Source organism: Hypomesus transpacificus, chromosome 19 (assembly GCF_021917145.1).
Source record: "Hypomesus transpacificus isolate Combined female chromosome 19, fHypTra1, whole genome shotgun sequence".
In the NCBI taxonomy this organism is placed as follows: domain Eukaryota; kingdom Metazoa; phylum Chordata; class Actinopteri; order Osmeriformes; family Osmeridae; genus Hypomesus; species Hypomesus transpacificus.
This window is the reverse complement of record NC_061078.1, coordinates 13396916-13416693: the sequence shown is the minus strand read 5'-3', so window position 1 is coordinate 13416693 and position 19778 is coordinate 13396916. Positions and strand designations below refer to the sequence as shown.

The 19778-nt window shown below is 45.3% G+C and overlaps 3 protein-coding genes across 5 annotated transcripts; all 3 read right to left on the bottom strand.

Moving 5' to 3' along the window:
* Positions 1–1857: 1857 nt before the first annotated feature.
* On the bottom strand, positions 1858–9468 carry swap70a (switching B cell complex subunit SWAP70a). Its single transcript, XM_047042713.1, has 12 exons — positions 9312–9468; positions 7918–8058; positions 6941–7114; positions 6415–6642; positions 6177–6323; positions 5760–5868; positions 5332–5513; positions 3659–3766; positions 3208–3374; positions 2860–3058; positions 2299–2395; positions 1858–2192 (listed from the first exon to the last, which is right to left on the bottom strand). The coding sequence occupies exons 1-12, from the start codon at positions 9405–9407 to the stop codon at positions 2074–2076; spliced, it is 1767 nt and encodes a 588-aa protein (XP_046898669.1). The 5' UTR covers positions 9408–9468; the 3' UTR covers positions 1858–2073.
* Positions 9469–9680: 212 nt separating this feature from the next.
* On the bottom strand, positions 9681–14784 carry LOC124481649 (wee1-like protein kinase 1-A). Its single transcript, XM_047041784.1, has 10 exons — positions 13842–14784; positions 13352–13563; positions 12754–12820; positions 12476–12648; positions 12120–12388; positions 11895–11984; positions 11696–11781; positions 11409–11579; positions 11127–11272; positions 9681–10717 (listed from the first exon to the last, which is right to left on the bottom strand). Exons 1-10 carry the CDS (start codon positions 14298–14300, stop codon positions 10564–10566), a joined length of 1827 nt encoding a protein of 608 aa, XP_046897740.1. The 5' UTR covers positions 14301–14784; the 3' UTR covers positions 9681–10563.
* Positions 14785–15174: 390 nt separating this feature from the next.
* On the bottom strand, positions 15175–19689 carry znf143a (zinc finger protein 143a). 3 transcript variants are annotated; one of them, XM_047041863.1, is made up of 11 exons: positions 19425–19689; positions 18994–19085; positions 18746–18829; positions 18516–18641; positions 18165–18355; positions 17962–18033; positions 17431–17506; positions 17203–17328; positions 16872–17051; positions 16559–16786; positions 15175–15593 (listed from the first exon to the last, which is right to left on the bottom strand). In XM_047041863.1, exons 1-10 carry the CDS (start codon positions 19448–19450, stop codon positions 16575–16577), a joined length of 1185 nt encoding a protein of 394 aa, XP_046897819.1. In that variant the 5' UTR covers positions 19451–19689; the 3' UTR covers positions 15175–15593; positions 16559–16574. The 3 variants fall into 3 exon arrangements, with proteins under 3 accessions (XP_046897819.1, XP_046897821.1, XP_046897820.1); XM_047041865.1 differs by lacking the exon at positions 15175–15593 and adding an exon at positions 16185–16272 and having other exon boundaries at positions 16653–16786; XM_047041864.1 differs by lacking the exon at positions 15175–15593 and adding an exon at positions 16187–16272.
* Between the last annotated feature and the right edge of the window lie 89 nt (positions 19690–19778).

Genomic DNA, 19778 nt, shown 5'->3' with positions numbered 1-19778 from the left:
TGCCGCCCTGTGTCATCGCAAGACCCTCATCCCAGCACGCAGCCTGACTCCGGCCCTGATGATGGAGTCAGATAGTTGAACAAGTCCTCCACTGTTAGCGCCAGACATCAGAGAGGAGACACCCGAGCCGGTGAGAAGATAAGGACACACACAGACACACACACCATACATCCTTTCAGATGCCAGGAATACAGTGATGTTATTGTCGAGTCTGTTGGTTTGTTGTGACACTCTGGGCGGGTGATAAAGAGTCCAGGTTCTCGTGTGCATAGCAAGCTCTACAGTTTCCCCTCCTCTAAGGCTAAGTATCTTTGGTGAATACATGCCCTTGGTTTACAGTTACATTAACATTGTGCCATGCAGTGTGTCTTCATAGGGTCATTTCAGAAACGTAAAGCCAAGCTGTAAACGTTGAATCAGTAGAGGAGTTCATGCACTCCAAGGATACAGGCGCTGAGACAGTTGGCAAACTACAAACAATTATTACATGTCACCCGTTCAGACATGACAGCAAAGGGCTCACGGTTCTTAACGAGCGTGTCAATGGAGGGGAGACATCTTTCAGTGGTGGTCTTCTGGCACAGGATGTAGTCTTCCGACAGCCACTTGACACAGACGATGTCTGCCCGTCATCGAGTGCGTCCTACGGATGAGTGAAAAACCGTCGGAGCTCACCCATCACCGTGGTCACCGCCTCGACGCTGATCACAGTCAGACGCAGGGCTGCGGACCGAGATCTTTAGACCGTTTGACTCGTAGCAGGGTGGAGGGACACAGGCAGCCTGGACAGGAGAGAGCAGCCTGGACAGGAGAGAGCAGTCTGGACAGGAGAGAGCAGCCTGGACAGGAGAGAGCAGCCCTGGACAGGAGAGAGCAGTCTGGACAGGAGAGAGCAGCCCTGGACAGGAGAGAGCAGCCTGGACAGGAGAGAGCAGCCCTGGACAGGAGAGAGCAGTCTGGACAGGAGAGAGCAGCCTGGACAGGAGAGAGCAGCCCTGGACAGGAGAGAGCAGTCTGGACAGGAGAGAGCAGCCTGGACAGGAGAGAGCAGTCTGGACAGGAGAGAGCAGCCCTGGACAGGAGAGAGGCAGCCTGGACAGGAGAGAGCAGCCTGGACAGGAGAGAGCAGCCCTGGACAGGAGAGAGCAGCCTGGACAGGAGAGAGCAGCCCTGGACAGGAGAGAGCAGAGCTGGACAGGAGAGAGCAGTCTGGACAGGAGAGAGCAGCCCTGGACAGGAGAGAGCAGCCTGGACAGGAGAGAGCAGCCCTGGACAGGAGAGAGCAGAGCTGGACAGGAGAGAGCAGTCTGGACAGGAGAGAGCAGCCCTGGACAGGAGAGAGCAGCCCTGGACAGGAGAGAGCAGTCTGGACAGGAGAGAGCAGCCCTGGACAGGAGAGAGCAGCCTGGACAGGAGAGAGCAGAGCTGGCTGGACTCAGATGGAAGGTCTGACTGTGGTCCACTTATCTACACTCAGCCCTCCTTCATGTGAGGTTTCCACCACGCAGATACTTTCAGCCCCAAAAAGCATGTGAAGGTTCTTGTTATCCATGCCTACAGTGCCACCTAGTGGTCATACACTGCAACAAGATCCAAACTGTTTTATTGTTACCGCTAATGTGTGATTTTCAGTGTAATCACTAATCCATGTTTCACAAATGCCCACTTAAGCAATGCTCTCGGTAGATTTAACAATGGTAATCAAAAGAGTCAGATACACATGGCATAAAACGTGGACATTTTTCCAAAGGAATACTCATTTTGTATAAAAAGCATGGCAGTATTGTTAACAGTTTAAAAATACAAAGATTTGAGCACATTTCCCCCCCCCCCCCCCCCCCCCCCCCCCCCCCCCCCACACACACACAACTTTGTGGCTTGTTTTAGAACATTTGTTGTTGAACCAGGGAACAGTCAATCAAACAACTGGAAATGTCAAAGCGGTGGCCCCGTGAGTTAATTCACAACAACATCCTTGTCAGTACAGTATTAAGATGCTACAACACGTAGGCCTATGATGAACGGTCCAGGCGTGAGTGGCGTGGTCTACTCTGCATGGGGCTCCTGATGACTCTACTGTTCCTGCGGCTCCTGGGTCTTCTTCTCCTGCCAGGACTTCTTCCTCAGTTCCAGCTCCGTGTCTGTGAAGGAGGCTGGGCCCCAGTTCGTGATCAGCTGGGGGCCCTTGCTGCCTGCAGGGGTTAGAGGGGACCAACGACAAATGGAGGTCAAACGCGGGCGGTGGAATAGAAACGGGTAGATTTGGACGTGACGTGACTTGTCGCCTGCCGTTCCTACCTGGTTGGATGAGACGGACCAGGCCTTCATGCTTGATCACCTTGTCCTTCCAGCTCCTGGTTTTGCTCGCTGCCTGCTCTCGTTTCTTAGTGACCTCCTGCATTACAGAAACAGTGGTGAGATATCTGAGGTGGTGGTATTCACCACTCGATGTCCCGAGAATATACTTGTGTCAGTTTCTGAGAAGGGGAACTTGACTCGGCAGTTGGCTGTTAGATGCTAAACCACTTTGGGGTCAGTTTTGCATTGTCGGGGTGGGGCTCAGGCAGGAACAGTTAAAGAGCAGTTGTTGCATTTAACAACTTCATAGCAATACAAAATAACTTTGAACCAAACATGTTTCAAAAAAAAAAAAAAAGTTGAAAAACAAACCTTATATGCTAGCACATTTTAAGGAAAAAGTACTTAACCCTAACCTTAAAAAAAAAACACGTTTAAGAATTTGTTTATATGAACAATGACAAAAACCCTAAAAGGCATGTCAACTACACAAGCCAGCGAGACATGGTCCTCGCGGTGACAGCTGTGGTTGACAGGTCCAGGAGGGGGGGGCTCCCTCACCTGGTACTGGGCCAGCGCGCCCTGCCTCTCCCTCTCCAGGCTCTCCAGCTGCAGCATGGCTGCCTGCAGGGCCTGCTCCTTGGCCAGCTGCTCGCTCTCCAGCTCCTGCTTCTCAGCCTGGGTCTGGGACATGACCCGCTGCTGCTGCAGGTGAATCTGCTCCAGCTCGGCCCGCTTCGCTGACTCTTCCTCCAGTAATCTAAGTGAGTGACACACACACAACAAGGCATGATTATGCATGTCCAGCTTCAATGCCAGTATTGCAATGGGACTCAATGCAAGTGGGGTGCGTGCTTGGATGACTGCACTGTGTGTACTGTGTGTGTGTGTGTGTAGCAGGGGCCTGACCGAGCTTGCAGTTTGCGCATGGCCTCCTCGTCCAGCCTGGCCTGCCTCTCGTCCTCCAGCGCCTCCTCCAGGCGGGCGTACATGGCCTCCAGCTCCTTCACCCGCTGCAGGTACTGCTCTAGCTCGCTGGACTTCTGAGCCATCTGCTCCTCCATCTGCTGACGCACCTGAAGGAGTGCACACCGTCACACACTGGTAAGAATAGAATATTTGGTATTGCTCATCTCAACCACCGGTGACTCAAAGTCTTGAGACTAGCAGCTGAGGTCGACTAAGGTTTTTTACCAAGATTCACCAAATGTTTTCCCACGGTTGACTACTGTTTGAGTAAGCATTTCCAGTATGTCTGGTTAGACAAAACAGGAAGTCCTCAAATTAAACAATTAAGTCAACTCTGAGAACTCAACCCAGTCTTCTTTTGAAACAAGTCTTAGTTTGGTGCCAACGTTACCATCTTCTCTCTCTCCAAGTCCGTTCGGTAGCGGTCCTGCAATTGCTCCTGGGTCTCCTTCCTTCTCTGCTCCTCCATGGCAGCTCTGGACGCCTCGCCCTCCAGTGTCTGTCAGGGACAGAGAGGAGGAGGTTGTTGGTAGCAGGTTTACACCACCTGCTAAGGAAACCCTCACTTGGTCCAACAAGGAGGCTTGAAAAAAAAACTTGTTCCTGGACTTGTTTGAGGAGCTTTTTGTGTTCAACGAGAAATAGATGCCACATCATCATGACAAGGAGAACGTTTTTAACCCTTTAAAAAATACAACTATCAGGACTCTGGATGATAGAATGTTCCTTGAAGTAGCCTACTGTTAAAACACAACTGATTTGACATTGGAAAGTGGACAGGCAACACACCTAGGTCAAGAGCAATTCAAGTGTCAAGCTCTACTTTAAAGAGGTTTGAACGTTTAGGAAATACCAACCCATCATTTCTTGACGCAATCGTATCTGGACCAAAATAAATAATCTAAATTCTAAGTAATGTAGGCTAGGCAGTATTAAGAAACACACATGCATAGGAAGACATACAGGCAGATGTTCAGATAAAGAGGAAGTGGGTAATTTTATCGCCGTATTGAAACCCCCTTTAGAACACTCTTTGGAACCCCTTCACAGGTGCTACTTAGCATGGCATATTTGCATCTGGAGTTTCAACTTCTGCTTCCCTGCTTTGCTTTTATTGAACACAACGTCATTCTTCCTTTGCTGTTTGAAAATGGTATGTGGAAGCTCAACACAGGGGTCAAACTACAATAATTACAAGACCAGTTACACATTATGAACATTACTTTCTATTTTATCATTTGTATAGGGGAATTAAAGTCTTGTAAGAGGGATAAACCGTACATGACAGAAACCACAGACCCCATAACTCCTTACAACCCTTTATGGGTGAGGTATTTCAGAGAGAAGAAGGAAGCATATTTTTTCCCCCAAGCCAGGAAAGGACTGTGGGTGGGTTCTGGGTAAGCACTGACCTTCCATTCTGTTCAATCTAACAGAAAGCAGTGAGAAGGGGTGAACTTGCCTGCACACTCACGCTATTGTCTTAACTGGTCACACTGCCACACCTCTCTAGGCCACTGTCCCAGATACGAGGGCAGGCTCTAAACAAGACTAAACTGCCTGTGTTGTCTGGATGACGTTACTTCTTACAGGTCAGTGTGAGATGCCTGAGGTCAGAACAAATGAGTGATTAGACTGGTAGTTGTATCATCATTACAGGGCAAGAAAACTTTCCCCTGCATTTCCCTGTCAAGTAGAGAAGGGTAGAGTAGGCAACTTCAATACGACAGTACTGAATAAATCATTGGCCATGCAACCAATGAAGAACATTAGCAAGGAAACTAAATTTAGCACCTGGAAAAACAAGCTAGGCCACTAGGACATCGCCCACACCCAAACGTGTCACACACACACCTTACGTCATACAATCAACATTCTTTAGCGGAGTTGTAACCCAGGACAGTTGACTGCATCCACATTTACAACTGGCAAAACCGACACCGACTGCAATTGGCTGCGGAGCAAAAGGTCAGGGAATCAATGGGCTAAACAAACAGGCCACAGTTCCATGGGGGAAGGGGGGGGGGTGGAGGAGTGGCACCCAGGCGTGAGGAAGGGAAGTACCTTCCTCATGGACTCCAGCTGCCTCTGTTTGCTCTCGTTGGCGGTCTGGAGGTGCCTCATCCTCTCCTCCAGCTCCTCCTGCTCCGCCTGCTGCTTCTGACGGAGCTCCCTGCGCCGGAGGCGGGCCTCGCGGTGCGGGGCGGGCAGCCCCAGCCTCAGCAGCTGGACACACGTCTGGATGGCTGGGGCGTAGGGGAGGGAGGGAGGGAACAGTTGAAGGAAGGGGAGATGAGGACATCAGAAGGGAGATACAGCTCTGATAAAAGGCTCCAGTTACGCGTTTTAGTACTACTTCAGTCTACATACTGATAAGAACACAGTTGGGGAAACCCAGGGAGTGTTTAGGAAGAGGGTGTGCCATTGTCCCCACAGCAGAGATCCTATGGGCCTACATAGGTGTCAGAGGACTGGAGGTGAGAGCTCTCTACCTTGGGTCCACTCCTGCTTCTTCTTCTTGTCCGAGGCGCTGATCTCAAAACTTTTGGTCGAGCACTTGATTATGAAGAGGCATTTCTTCCCCTCCTTGTCTGGTAGAGACTGCAGAGAGAAGCAGGCGTCACACACACACTCAACACACACTTCCTTAGGCTGACCCCGTGAACAATGCTAAAGGAAGCTTGTGGACAAAAGGTGGGTCTAGCAGAAATTCGAACCGTCCTCACGCTGTTGGCACGTGAGGATTGTGATATAGCAAGATTGCGCTAACAGGAAGTAGCTGCTATGTGACATGGTGGGATGTGGAATTCTCTTGTTCTCCTCTGTGGACCCACTGGATGGATATCACCCGTTATCAAGTGATAAGCCTCCATTGTTTTAGTTAGACGGGGGTATAGATAAACCCTCACCTCCACACAACAGTTGCGGTCCAATACAATGTCTCCCTTCTTGTCCACCATGTCCTCGCTCACATAGTAAGAAATGTTGCTGGGTCGAAGCACAAACCAACGTTCGGTCCAGTTCTTCCTTTTATGGCCTTTCTTCAACATATAGCCCTACAAAGGAAGGCAACGTTCAGCACGATACAGGCCACGAAACATCTTCATCGTCTCCCGTGCAGATATGACCAGCGAGAGAGGTTCTCACCTGTTTGAGAACGTCCAGTATGAGCTCCTGGAAGACCTCGGAGATGCCCATGGCACGGGTCTGGCTGGTCATCCCCTTGCTGAAGTGACCCATGCCCACCAGCTCAATCAGCTCCCACACATTCAGACAGCCGTTCTTCTTGGTCAGGGCCAGCTTGTATTCCTCAAACAACTCCTCGTTCCAACTTCCTACCATGGCCTCGGTCAGCTTTCGCAAGAAGTATTCAATCTGAGAGGTGTGGTAGAATTTGAAAAGGTTTGTGATATTATTCCTATTCAGTATAAATTAGTTATTCAGATAAAATCACATTGTTTTCTCTTATTCACTAAAGGACAGGTGGGCATATTTATAGTGCTTCGTTACAATCAATCAGTGTGAGGTTCAGCATGCAGCAGATAATATGATCAGATCCTGTACTCGTCCAGTTTCCCTGCTCTGTTGACCCATTTGTGTATTTCCCAAGAAAGGCAAGATGTTTTGAGGGCATGTTTGTGTCCACAGAGTGGAAGCTGTCCTCGTGACTTACTTCTTCAATGACGATGACCAGAGGGTACCGGTCTTCTGACAGGAAGTTGAAGATGCACCACACCTTGAAGGCATCATGGTTGGAGATGAGAAGGTGGTTGGTGGTGATGTTCTTCTTGAAACACAGAGTCCAGCACATCTTGTTGAACTCCTGCAGGTCAAAGTTGTTCTGGACCTACAGAACAGTGAAAGGATTGCTGTATTTTCAGGTCACACAAGAAAAATACCTTAGACTGGAAAAGCTTGGAAAATAAAACCCTTCAGTATCGGGGAGGGTACCGTGTTTACAAGTATTAAGTGGGAGGTTAACATTCTGGTGCTTTCACATGCCTTAGCTCACAGGATGTGAAGTACAAACAATGTTCTTTAGCTCTTCATTTCAATTCAAGTCAGATTCCGAGAGAGAAAGGCAAGGAAATAGCCTCCAAGTACAAATAGTGCTGAACTCAAGCAGTTTACTAATTGACATCAGTGTTGGTTATATTGCCATGGAGACCGTTGGCAGGCCTCACTGTACACCAACAGATGTGGGTTGCATCAGACAGTTTGCTAATTAGAGAGCCCAGGACAATAATCCCATTGAAGGCCAGATTGTTGTGGGGAAGAAAAACAGATTCAGACAAACCCTGCCATCGCACTTGTCTGTTTCTTTACTGGTGTGAACCATCTCAGCAGTGCATTCATGACCGCTGACAAACATTTGAAAAGATGAGCATGTTACTTAGAAGTTGCATTGTTGGCAGATTATTTATCCGACTGTGGCGCTGTCCTTGAGACCAGAACCACAGAGCTCCACTGTGATGATACATTTATCATCGTGTCTCACAATTGGCATGAAAATCCTCTGTTATTTTGTCACACTTGCCATTTTAGTCATCCATGCTAATAGCAGACACCAACCAGAGCTCTATTAAAACAATAAAAAGTCGTTTTAAAAAGGGAGGTCGAGAAGGCAGCCAATGCAGCCTGTGAGCTCACCTTGTCCAGTATGAATCTGCTGAGATAGGGCATGTAGCCCTGGTTGGACACAGGCCCCTCGTCGTCATCCTTAAAGTGACTTTCCAGGGCCACAGGGTCATGTGCGATCTTCATCACAGTACACAGGTTGTGAGACAGCACCTGGCACACACGGGTCATTATACAAGTCAGTAGAGCATCTACTATTTTATGAACACAGCAGGAATCATGCTTTTTATAGAATATGATCGGCAACTATAAAAATGGTCCCACTGTACATCAAAGCCACACACTGATGGAATGTATGTGTTATCATCAGATCAAGCAGGTATACAGTTGAAACTTTGTCTTTAGAAAATATAATTAGCCACTATCAGAATTCCCCCACCACTCAATCCACATGGATGGTGATGAACATGAAAGCATGTGCTTTCATCATTTCAAGCACCATGTGTCACCTTGTCCGTTCTTGTCAACAACATTTGTTTATGATAGAAATCTTTTCCATCTTTGAAAAGTAGTGTGTTCTCAAAATATGTTTCAAATCTTGACAAAAACACCCATCTGGACATCTGGCCATTGAATTAACAAACACAAGAGTAACAATGGAGTGTTTTCACTGTGTCGTAAGTGCTGAATTGGGGTTTTCCTTCAGCAGTGTTGTGCGGTTGCAGGACCCCTCCACAGGCAGTCTGGTGGCAGGCAGACTGCGTCTTTATCAGGTCCTGGCATTAAGGGCCCAGGCCCAAACAGGAAAACAAGCCCTGCCCTCCCTTTCCAGACAGGTTCTCACAGCCAGAACATTTCTACTTCCCTTTAATTCCTCTTAGTTACAGTCAGCATTACATGATCAACAAAAAGGCATCGATTGTGGATCAAAAAAACGCTCTGCTGGGTGAGACTTTGAGACGATTTTTTATTATTGAACTAGCCTGAAAAAAATGATTGGCTTTATATCTGTTTTTGTGGCAAATACATGGGGCATCAGTAAGCTGGTGACTGAAAGAATGAGTTTACGTTTAAGGTGACTTGTCAGCACATTCTGCTGTCTAGTGCTGACTCCAGTGTCATAAATTTCACAAACTTCCCTAAAACTAGAGGAAACTGGTCTGAACAATGCCATGATACACAAAATGCAGTTAACGTATTGAGATCATCACCGAACACCAGGAAAAATGGTCTAGTCTACAGTCTGCTTATCTAGTTCCCTATTCACAACTGCATCTGCTACGAGACGATTTCTCACAATTATATTTTGGAATAAAGTTAATAACTGAATAGAGTGGTTGTATGCGACCACACATGGGATATTTGTTTCTGTCCGCTTCATGTCACGTACTGATTTAAATCTCTACATTTAACAAATGTATCTAAACAAATACTGATTTGCTCCGTTTGTAAACTAGTTAACATACCTTCAACTGAGATTTGGAAACCTTTCCACTTTGATCCACATCCAGAGCCGTGAACGCGTGCCATATTGGCTTCAAAAGTTCGTCCCTCGATCCCATTTCAACGTTCGGAGCTATCGTCGTCCTCTGAGCAAGTACAACTTCAGACAGTTCACTTAAAATTAGATACCGACTGTCACGTGACCACGGTGTCACCGCTGTCTTTTCGGAAAGACATGCACGTTGCGACCTTATAACCCTTCATGAAAACATACATCTGTTAAGATCCGGCAATTATACTCTATGTTAAAAAGGGTCCAAAAAGGGTAAAATTGACATTAGTGCTTAATCTAGTGTCAAAAGTGAAATGATAACAATTAAAGGATTCAAGTGAAAAAGCGAATTTATTAAGGAGGAACCGGTAACATTAAACCAAACGTTATCAGAATATCTACATGCATAATATGCATCATTGTAATGATGTTTTCACAGTTAACAAAACTCAAACGGCTAAATGAATGCTACATATGTAGTTAAGGATTTAAACAGCTTAAAATACTGACTTCAACAGGCATTCAATTTCTCCATACATCATATTGAAAGTACAAATGATAAATCAGACCGATAAAAACATTCCATGATTGACCTGTATCAATCGCTTCTTTCACGAATGATCAGCTCATCATGAATTATGAATGAGTTTAGAAAAAACAAAGTGTACACAACTCTGTACATAATGAAAATACTGTAATAGACCTAAATGATGACAAACTAGACCAGAATTGTGTTTAAAAGAAACAGACACTTTGAAATATGTATGATATATAAACTCACTGAACTTCATCACACTGAAAGACAAACCACATACATAGCAGCAGGTTTTTTTTTTTTTTAAGGCAAGTTCACCCATTAGATTCAAAGTGCAATGGTCCAGTTTCATTACCTGTCTTCAGGTACATATCACAGGCTGTAAGGTGCAACATCACACAGTCCCAACCCCTCACACTAACTGGAAGAATCAATTAAACCCCCCCCCACCCCACATCATTCAACAGCATATCCCAAGTGCTCCACACTTTACGAGTGGCGTGCATTTGGTCCACTGAATTTACAATTCTCAAAGTACCCATCTAGCATGAATGAACTATCATTCATGGTAAGTGTGTGTGCGCGCGGGCGCGCACGTTCAGTCAGGTTTGCCGGCCCTTCTTCCAGGTTCTCCCAGTCTGAGACAGCCGCTTCCCAGTTCTGGAGCTGGGCTCTGGGTCAGGCCTTGTCAGTAGATGGTCAGGCTAACAGAGCGGTTCATCTTCTTGCCAATGAGCCTGGAGCTCCTGCTGGTCTGCAGGGTGGAGCGGGTCAGGATCCGGTCCGTGTGCAGGATCTTCTCCTCAGCTGCCACCTTGGCCAGCTGGGCCTTCTTCAGCTCCCTGCAAGAGGACGAACACAGGACGTCAACAACCGTGGAACGCTCACAAGTCAAGAGAAACGCTCCGTCGCTGGAGGGGGAAAAACCTGGCTTCACCTGGGAAGTCATTCTTCATGGCTTGTCGGGGTGCATCGAATAGACAGGTAAACAACCGTGGGGTAGTAAATGTATTGTGGTTCATGTTGTTTTAATTTGTAAACTTGTATAACTGCATGCTCTTATGGGTCTTCCCTTTTGGCACTTGTTTAGTTTTCCACAATGTATGCTTCATGTTTTTGCTGCTTGCAATGTTTGGGACTACCTCATTGTTATGATCAGTGACCTATGCTCTTTTGTAAAGCTCTCTCTTGGAAGTCGCTTTGGATAAAAGCGTCTGCTAAATGCACAAATGTAAATGTAAATATACGCACTTTTGCAGTAGTGCATTTTTGAACTTCTCCGCGTTGAGTTCCACCCGCAGCTGGTCGGCACTCATGCGCGAGGCGGTGAGGAGGACCGGGTGCTTGGTGAGGGCTGATGCCGACGGCCTCCGCTCGGGGTCAGGGTGGATCATCAACTGCAGACCAAAAGACACCGTTAAAAACAACATCCTGAAGGAAGCCTTAGAGAGCGAAACTTGAGAGATCGTGTAATACAACGTCTTGTATGCTCGAAAGCATCTAGCCACTAGTATGTGGGGGGGGAATTCCTACCTTTAGTAAACTTAAGAACTCGTGCGAGAGCACTTGTGGAATATGTGGCAGTTTTCCTTGTCTTATGTCATGCCACCTATCCCCATTGCTTGGAAGGGATTCTGCCCCTGAGGCACTGATTAGAGTCAGTGCTAGGGCAAAAATATCCGCCTTCGTGAGGTTCCTGTAGTCCTGGAAAAACAGGTTGATTGGGTTAATAGCTTGCTTAGCCACAATAACAAAAGAACAAGACTTGTATTGTCCTTGGTCAGTATAAAATGACCGAACGAGGAAGTGCTTTTATTTACCTCCTGCAAGACTTCATTGGCCAGATACCTGCTGTCTCCTTCTTCGACATGGGGGTTGTCTACTCTGGTCACATGTCCAAGATCCCCTGGTAATCAAGCACAGGCAACTTTAGAGTCAGTCCCCAGAGTCAGATCGTAAAACAGTGCGTTTGAGATTTGAAAAAAGGCATCACAACTAAATGTTGCGCAAGAGACTGACCTATTTTGTAAACAACGTTTGTATTGGTTCCATCATCATCATCAAATTCCTCGACGGAAACCACGATCCTCCGAGACAGGAAGATGTTGCCTGGAAAATTAAAGTCGTTTTAGGACACGTTTCCCCCCTCCCAGAAGGATCCAATAGTTGGTTTCAACAGTCATATATTGGATATAACACAATATGTACCATATGAGGAAAGCTATGGAAACAGCAGTTACTTACTGGGCTTGATGTCCATGTGGACCAGAGAAGTGGAGTGAATGTACTTCAGCCCCCGGGCCACCTGCAGGAGCAGGTCCTTCAGCTTCAGTTCGGAGAAGAAGTGCATCGTTCTGTAGTTCTCCATGACCTCATCGGCAAGCGTTCCCCCGTTACAGTACTCGTTCTGGATCAGCATGCGGTCGTCCTCGGACCAGGCAGAGTAGTACCGGACCACATGTGGGTGCTGTCCCAAGACAGCATGGGCATATACCTCCCGAAGGGCATTCTGCCTGAGACACACAAATAATCACAGAATATTTAAAAAGATGTCCCCACACGCGGTTTGGAACTGGCATACAATTTAGAAATCCTCGTACTCGTCTACTGATCCAGCGAGAGGCTTCTTGGAGCATTTGATGGCGTAGATGCACCCATCCAGTCTCTTCACACACTTGAAGACGGAGCCAAACTCTCCCGATCCAATCTTCTCCAGCTCGTGAAACTCGGAGGTGTATCTAGACATCATGTTGCTGTCTAAGAGAGTCATTCTCTGCACAAAAAAGGTTCGAAGCCGTTACAAGATGAACACGTCTGAAAGAAATGCATTTCTTTGGGAATACAATGGAACGGTCGTGATTGGGATTTCGAAATGTACCTTGGATGGGGGAATGATGTCCTCCTCAAACTCTGCATCACTTACTTCCATGTCCTCACCACAGGAGCTGAGGAGGCACAAAAGACCATAGGTGTTATGTCACATGAGAGACACTAGAGGGCAGCAGGAAACACTACAAGCGCACATGGGGAGTGTGTGACCATGTGGCTTCGGCTGGCTGCCAACTTCTAGTCAAGCAATAGCCAACCGATTTAACGAACCTCTCAGGGGCAGGTATTTAATTCAACTGTGGCCTTGTCAATAGTGCTGTTTGAATGAGTTCCAAACATCCACACAGAAATCTATAATTCAGCATTTAGTCACGTGCAACAATGTTATAAGTTAGTTGGTTTGTAGTTAAGTTCAAACCAAGTTAAGTAGGTGTAAGTGTTAAGGAATGATGGTTTCACAGGTTAAAATACTTGAAAAAATAGCCAAGTTCACCAAGATAACTTCTGGCTGTAAACCGGCATTCTTGTTCTTCCAAATAAACCGAGAGCCCAACACAGTAGAAAGTGATCAGTATAGTGAGTCAGTTGCCTCAACAAAACTCACAAGATCCCTCCTAGTTGTTCCACAGCCAGGCAGGATTACTTACTCATTCCAATGTGACCTCTTGCGGGTTTTCCTCTGGAGTGTTTCTGTCTGGATGAGCAGTGAGTCAGGAGTAAACGGGTTTATGTTGATCATGGGTGTATGTCTGCGTCGGCTGGCTGTGTGGGGTTTCCCCGACGAGTCCACATTGCTGAAGACGTTAACTCGGTGTACTGTAGACACGGACGCCACAGCTCTGGCCCTTGACAGCAGACTCTGAAATAGACCGACAAAAAAAACATGACATAAGTAACTAACGCCATTTACATGATTGGACAACATGGGGAAGGGGTCGTTCAATACAGGGGACCGTGAATTCAGAGGACCTACACAAACAGGTCAATCGACAACAAGGGGAAGGGGTTGTTCAATACAGGGGACCGTCAATACAAAGGACCTACACAAACAGGTCAATCGCATGTTAAAGAAAATATTCTGCAGCTGGTCCAACTCAATGTTACATGTAATTTATAACGGAGTTGTTTTACACCAACCTTAGGCGTGTGAGGCACATCGAACAGCCTGAGTTTTCTGAAGGTTTTATGGGGTGGCGTGTCGGGACAATCAGGCAAAGGTGATCTGGGGCTGGTCTCGTCTTCCCTGCTGTATAACAACTCAGGCGGCGAGCTGTTGTAATATGCACGCACTCCTTTTCTTGGAGAAGGCGATCCCTTCATCATGTAACTCCCTGGAGATTTAAGCGGAGACAAACAACCGAAGCCTTCCTCGTCCCACAGCGCTGCATCTTCCTCCGTTGCAGGTAGAAGTGTGCTGTTGCGAACATCTTGGTTTTCTTTGGCATGCGATTGCACAGGAGAATCTAATTCATTCAGGCCTGTCTCCGTTTCAATGCTATTTGCTTCATCTTCATCACTCTGAGAAAATTCCAGTCTCTGCCGAATAGGTCCCATCTTCGGTGACGTGCTGACGAACAATCGGCAACTTAAACTCATGCTCCAGTGAGTTTGCTAGCTAGCTAACCACGCGTCCTCAAAGTTTGCTGCCAGTGGAAAAATTTGTTTGATATTCTAGTATCGTAACCTCCTTATTGTGCCCATGGCACGACTTTCTCACGTTTGAAATATTAAGTTCACAATCGCTATGCTTCCAAAGCGGTATTCTTCAGATAGGAAAGCTAGCAAGTTAGCTTGCTAACATTTCACGCTTGTTGTGCCCCGTGCGTTTTCCAGTATCCAGACAGCCCACGTTGCTGTGCTCTCAGCAATCCATTTACTACTTCAGTAGTAAGAAACGTGCTCACTTAGTCCAAACATGGAATCCGTTTCAGTCGTCAAAACGTATTAGATTTATTCACAAGTTGTCCGATCTAACATTTGTTTACAAATAAAGTGTTGTCAAGAAACTTGTTCAACCCACTGTTTCTCTTCCCGCGACCGTTGGAGAAATTATTCCAGTCTTCAACCAATGGGAGAGGTCTGGTCCTGTTTGAAAAGGGGACGTTCTAAACTTTGTAGAAAACCCCTACGTCACCACCCTACTTGCCAACCACTTCACTGAGCAAGTTACAAGGTCTGTCATGTATTTTTTGTCTAATGTCTAACTTTTATCTTAACCCCTTGCTCTTGTTCTTTTTCTGTCTGAATACTATCCCCCTTTATACAAACCTTTGATCTGAACATAACTACCCTAGTAGCCTACTGATTTGAACATAATTAATTACCCTTGGAGTACTGATCTGAACATAATAAATCACCCTATAGGAGTACTGATGTGAACATAATTAATTACCCTATAGGAGTACTGATCTGAACATAAGTAATTGCCCCTTAGAGAGCATGCACATTGAACAAAAAGGTGCAAATTCGCTTTCTTTACCAATCAGTGTGAATCCTTTATTAGTATTTTTTTTTTACAAATTCCAAAGTAATATATATATGATTCATTTATATACACAAAATACAATATTAACCAAGATAGAAATAATAATAAAAAAACATTAAAATTCTGGTTCCTGCTGTAACTTTTCGAAATCATCTTTCAAGACTAAGTCTTTCTGCAGATATTTTAAATAACTATGTACAAAATTGAATGAATAATTATGTTGTTTCATAAGCATTAACTTCAATGTAGAACACTGTAATATCAATAGCCAGTACTTCTGCCCATCCAGTCCAGTCAAATTTTCTCCAAAGTAGTACGAGTAAATCTTGTAATCGCTGCGTTTCTTCTTGATGTTTACTGGATGCTATTTTGATGGCTTCTTCTAGAGTGGGTTGTTCACTGAGCTAAGAAAATTGTGAAAATGATTCAGTCAACAAAACATTCAAGTGTAACAAAAATAATCTCTACATCCTGAAAAATGTATTATCCTTAAATCCATCAAAACCAGGGTTCCTCCCATTAGTGATATCCAGCAACAATGGAAAAATCTGGTTTCGGATGAAAGCAATACAAAAGCATCCTTCATTAACATCATAAGAAATTGATGAGATTACTTTAGACAAAAGCAATTCGCAGAACTGATTTTCCAGTTCAACTACAAACAAGTTCTTCAAACAAACAACAATAGGAACTTGTTCATCTATACAACCAATCTAAACAATGATTTAGAATGACAGTATCTGAATGCTTGGAATAGTTAAGTCATTATCCATTGACTGTTTCACAAGTGAGGATACTATGGGACTTTCCCCACATCTCTCTCGTGCTGAAGGCACACAACTAAACTGTAATATGAACCCTGCAGTTTTGCAAGAAGGCAGCTCTATTGTGTACCTCTTTCAGTTATGGTGTAATTTGTAGTGTTCTGTAGCAGAGGGACCCACCCACCTGGACAGCGATTTGAGTACCGTCTGAGGTGGCTAAAAGATGCCCTACCTCTGGCGGGGCAAATGCTGCTGACTAATGGCTTCTGCTTCAGTCATCTGTTCTGTGCCAGGCTCCTCCTCCTCTTCAACCGTCATACTAAAGTTCGGAGGGGGGCCATCAATAGCTTCTAAGATTACTAAGATTACCCAACCCCATCCCCCAAAGAAAAAAGATTTCTTAACAATCCTAAGGTCACTGGGCCAATCCCTGGCTTCAGTCCTTATAAGGAGAGGCAAGAAAAGTAGTCCGCGACCAACACTGAGTCAATATTGTGTCAGGCTTTGAAGGCCATAGACAAGTGATAAGTTCACTCGTAAGTACCTTTTACAGCTTAGGAGCTTAATCATTCTTTTCTTGTATCTTTTTTGAACTCCTGACTCACCTGCAGGAGATTTAAATTAGGCCTCCTGCTCCTCCTCAATGACCTCTGCGTCGTTGTGCGCAGTGCGTTTGTGATGGTCCAGGGAGGAAATCACCTTGTAGGACTTCCCACAGTGGTTGCAGCTGTATGGGTTGAACGGTATGTGGACCTCATGGTGTTGGTAAAGGGTTGAGTATTCTGTAAATCGCTTGTCACAACCTGGGACTGTACACAGATACGGCTTTTCTCCTATAAGCAAAGATCGTCCATCAATCACACTATACAAGGGTAAAACTTGCGTGCGTTTGAGTTGGAAGGGAGGTTGAGGATGTACCTGTGTGGATTCTAATGTGGCTCCTGTAACTGCTGGTAGAGGTGAAGGAGCGTCCACAGCCTGGCTCGGCGCAGGAGTACGGCCTCTCTCCGGTGTGTTTGCGAATGTGCACTTTCCTGTGGTTTGAGGCAATGAAAGTTCTTCCGCACCCCTCAAACGGACACGGAAATGGCCTTTCACCTGCAGGCCGGAGAACATCACCAACACAACATGAATAGAAACGTTGTTTTTCCTAACCACTGCTGAATGAGGGAGGAAAAAGGATGAAGGTTCATCCAAATGATCACTATTGACCATACTATATCAGGGATTTCAAATCCATCGAGTGTACCTGTGTGGGTCCTGACATGCAACAGGAGTTGTCCTGACGTCCTGAATGATTTTCCACAAGTCAGTTCTTGGCAGCGGTAAGGCGTCTCCCCTGTGTGTGTCTTAAGGTGACTTTTTAAGTCATGGCCTTGTGACAGACATTTATTTTAGATGCACATTCACTTTCCAAAACAGGGAAATATTTTTACATCGAAAAAATATGTCTATGTTATTATAATTTTGTTTTAACCTGTGCCATACTTCTTCCCACAGCCTTTGACATTACACAGATATGGCCTGCCGCCTGTGTGCACCTTTTCATGTACCTGCACAGGCAGCACAAGAGCAAGACAAAGTTAGATGTACTGCTATACATTATTTTTGTAGTATTTTTAATGCTATATTGTAGTATTATTCTACATTCCTCCAATGTAAACACAGGGAGTGTGTGTGTGTGTGTGTGTGTGTGTGCTGTAGTATAAAGTTTCCCACAGCCCTCATAATCACAGCTGAAGTTTTTCCTTTACTGCGATTCTAAACCCCAATCTGTCAGGGGGGTATTTGTAAGTAAGATACACTGTCATATTTATGTAAATGTTATATTTATTGTTACTAACGACTTACTAACCGAGAGTGAGGTCATGCCGGGAAATATCAAACCTCGGCTTTGCCGTATCATTCGAGCCTCAGCTTGATATTTCCCAGCATGACCTCACTCCTCGGTTAGTAAGTAGTAAGTAACAATAAATGACATATTACAGGATCTAAGGGCGTTCAGTACCTGCATGGGCACAGCCTCATCTTGATCGGTTTCCATAATACCCGAGTTGGTGGCAGGCTTAACAGCTTCTACCTAAAAGGGAGAAAAGATAAGAGGATGCGTCTCTTACTATGTAACAATCTCATATCCAGACCACATGTAAGAATCTGTATGAACTGCCAGACTACCATTCTCAGTAGAGTAAAGGATCCACGAGACACTACCTTGGAAGCGTACTGTTCCAGCACACTTATGGTCTCTTGGTCGATGGTGCCATCATTGAAGTCTGACACTGTGCTACCTGCATGGGTGGTCAGAATGGTATTGGACTGGGGCATCTGCACAGTGTGCTGAATATAGGCTGTGGTGCCATCTTCCAACTGGACAGCCTGCAGTGTATTCTGGCCATGGGTCTCTGTGACATAAGACATAATAAAGAGGACTTAACACTAATTAGCGTACCTACAAGAATGTTTGCCAGGCTATAGCTACAATGCCTTGCATTCCATTCAGGTTTAAAAGGTGCAATCCAGCTTTGTCATGTCAAGGTTTCTTGATAATAGAGTAGGTCATACCTCTGGGGGGGTGTAGGTAAGCAGCGGTGCCATCTTCCAGCTGTACAGCCTGACCGTTCTCCAGTCTCAGACCATCACCTCCGATCCTTTCACACAGTGGAGAACCTGTCCACCTGCTGGTCTCGTCTGACAAGAATAAAAAGAAATGAAACAGGTTTTTGAGGCCATTTCCTAGATATAGAATACTGCATTAAAACGCAGTTACAATATTAAGAATGGGGAAAGCAGACCTGTTTTTGAGACATGATGTGCTGCAGATCGATCTTCCAACTGAATGAGCTGTCCATCCATGAACTTAGTATCTGAAAGAGAAACTGAACTTAATTCAATTAGACTGACCTTCCAATAATACAGTAACATCAACTAAGTGATTCATGTCCGTTAGTATTAATTTAACCAAATTTCCTAGACATAAATGGTTCATTCAATTGACACATTTATAAGTGTTTGGTACGTAGAGATGGTAGACTGAAATTACCTGCTGGGGTACACGAGATGTAGACTGTGGATCCATCAGCAAGAGTCACTGGCTGCAAACTCCGGTTAACTTGAGCCAATAGCATGGTAGCCCTTTGTAGACAGACAACATACGTTTGAGCAAGCATCGCTAAACTAGCCATATTGGTAGGAATCTAGCCCGTGTGTGCAGACACTTTATTGTTGTACAACTAGCTAGCGAACTATATGAAGGTTGACAACGATGGCAAGCCATCTACATTAGCTAGCTGGTCACAACCAAACGCGTAAGTTCCACAAAGTTGAATAAAACTGCTTGAGTACTGTTGCCACTAGCCTGTGACTTTTAACGTGATTGACACAGTAAAAGATAAATGCAACATACATGAAACTAAAATACTTAATTGCGCATTATCACTGCATTTTGTGTCAAATAGTCACACACTATCATACCAGCAGTGTGAGTCATCGGAGTTCATCACCAAATGCAGTGAAGTATGCACGTGTTAGATAACTATTTAGCTAGCTAGCTAGGGAAATTCACATTCAGCGGGCAAAGAGCGCGAGTTCAAATCACTCAACAGTCGAAAACAATATCGTGGACATCAAAGTTGTGAATGTGTGTTTAGATGTAATCAAATAACTGTTGTAAAAATGCCCCCTCCGCAAGCCATCTTTCCAGATCCACGCTGGGAATGGCCGTAGGAATAAGGCACACTGGGTAAAGAAAAAAAAAAAACATTACGAACCTCCGAAATTTTCAACAATCCCTTCGTTCGACCACTATGCTGCATTAGGGAAAGAAAA

What these genes read in the sequence shown, in the direction of transcription:
- swap70a (XM_047042713.1), bottom strand. Translation starts at nt 9,407, where the DNA reads ATGGGATCGAGGGACGAACTTTTGAAGCCAATATGGCACGCGTTCACG. An exon ending in ACTTGGAGAGAGAGAAGATG is followed by an intron (nt 3,375 to 3,658) that starts GTAACGTTGGCA and finishes GCACTCCTTCAG; the next exon opens with GTGCGTCAGCAGATGGAGGA. An exon ending in GGTCCGTCTCATCCAACCAG is followed by an intron (nt 2,193 to 2,298) that starts GTAGGAACGGCA and finishes TAACCCCTGCAG; the next exon opens with GCAGCAAGGGCCCCCAGCTG.
- LOC124481649 (XM_047041784.1), bottom strand. Translation starts at nt 14,300, where the DNA reads ATGAGTTTAAGTTGCCGATTGTTCGTCAGCACGTCACCGAAGATGGGA. An exon ending in ACATCATTCCCCCATCCAAG is followed by an intron (nt 12,649 to 12,753) that starts GTACATTTCGAA and finishes TTTTTTGTGCAG; the next exon opens with AGAATGACTCTCTTAGACAG. An exon ending in CCACATGGACATCAAGCCCA is followed by an intron (nt 11,985 to 12,119) that starts GTAAGTAACTGC and finishes TTAATTTTCCAG; the next exon opens with GCAACATCTTCCTGTCTCGG.
- znf143a (XM_047041863.1), bottom strand. Translation starts at nt 19,450, where the DNA reads ATGAACTCCGATGACTCACACTGCTG. An exon ending in ACATCATGTCTCAAAAACAG is followed by an intron (nt 18,642 to 18,745) that starts GTCTGCTTTCCC and finishes TATTCTTGTCAG; the next exon opens with ACGAGACCAGCAGGTGGACA. An exon ending in CCACATTAGAATCCACACAG is followed by an intron (nt 16,787 to 16,871) that starts GTACATCCTCAA and finishes CTTTGCTTATAG; the next exon opens with GAGAAAAGCCGTATCTGTGT.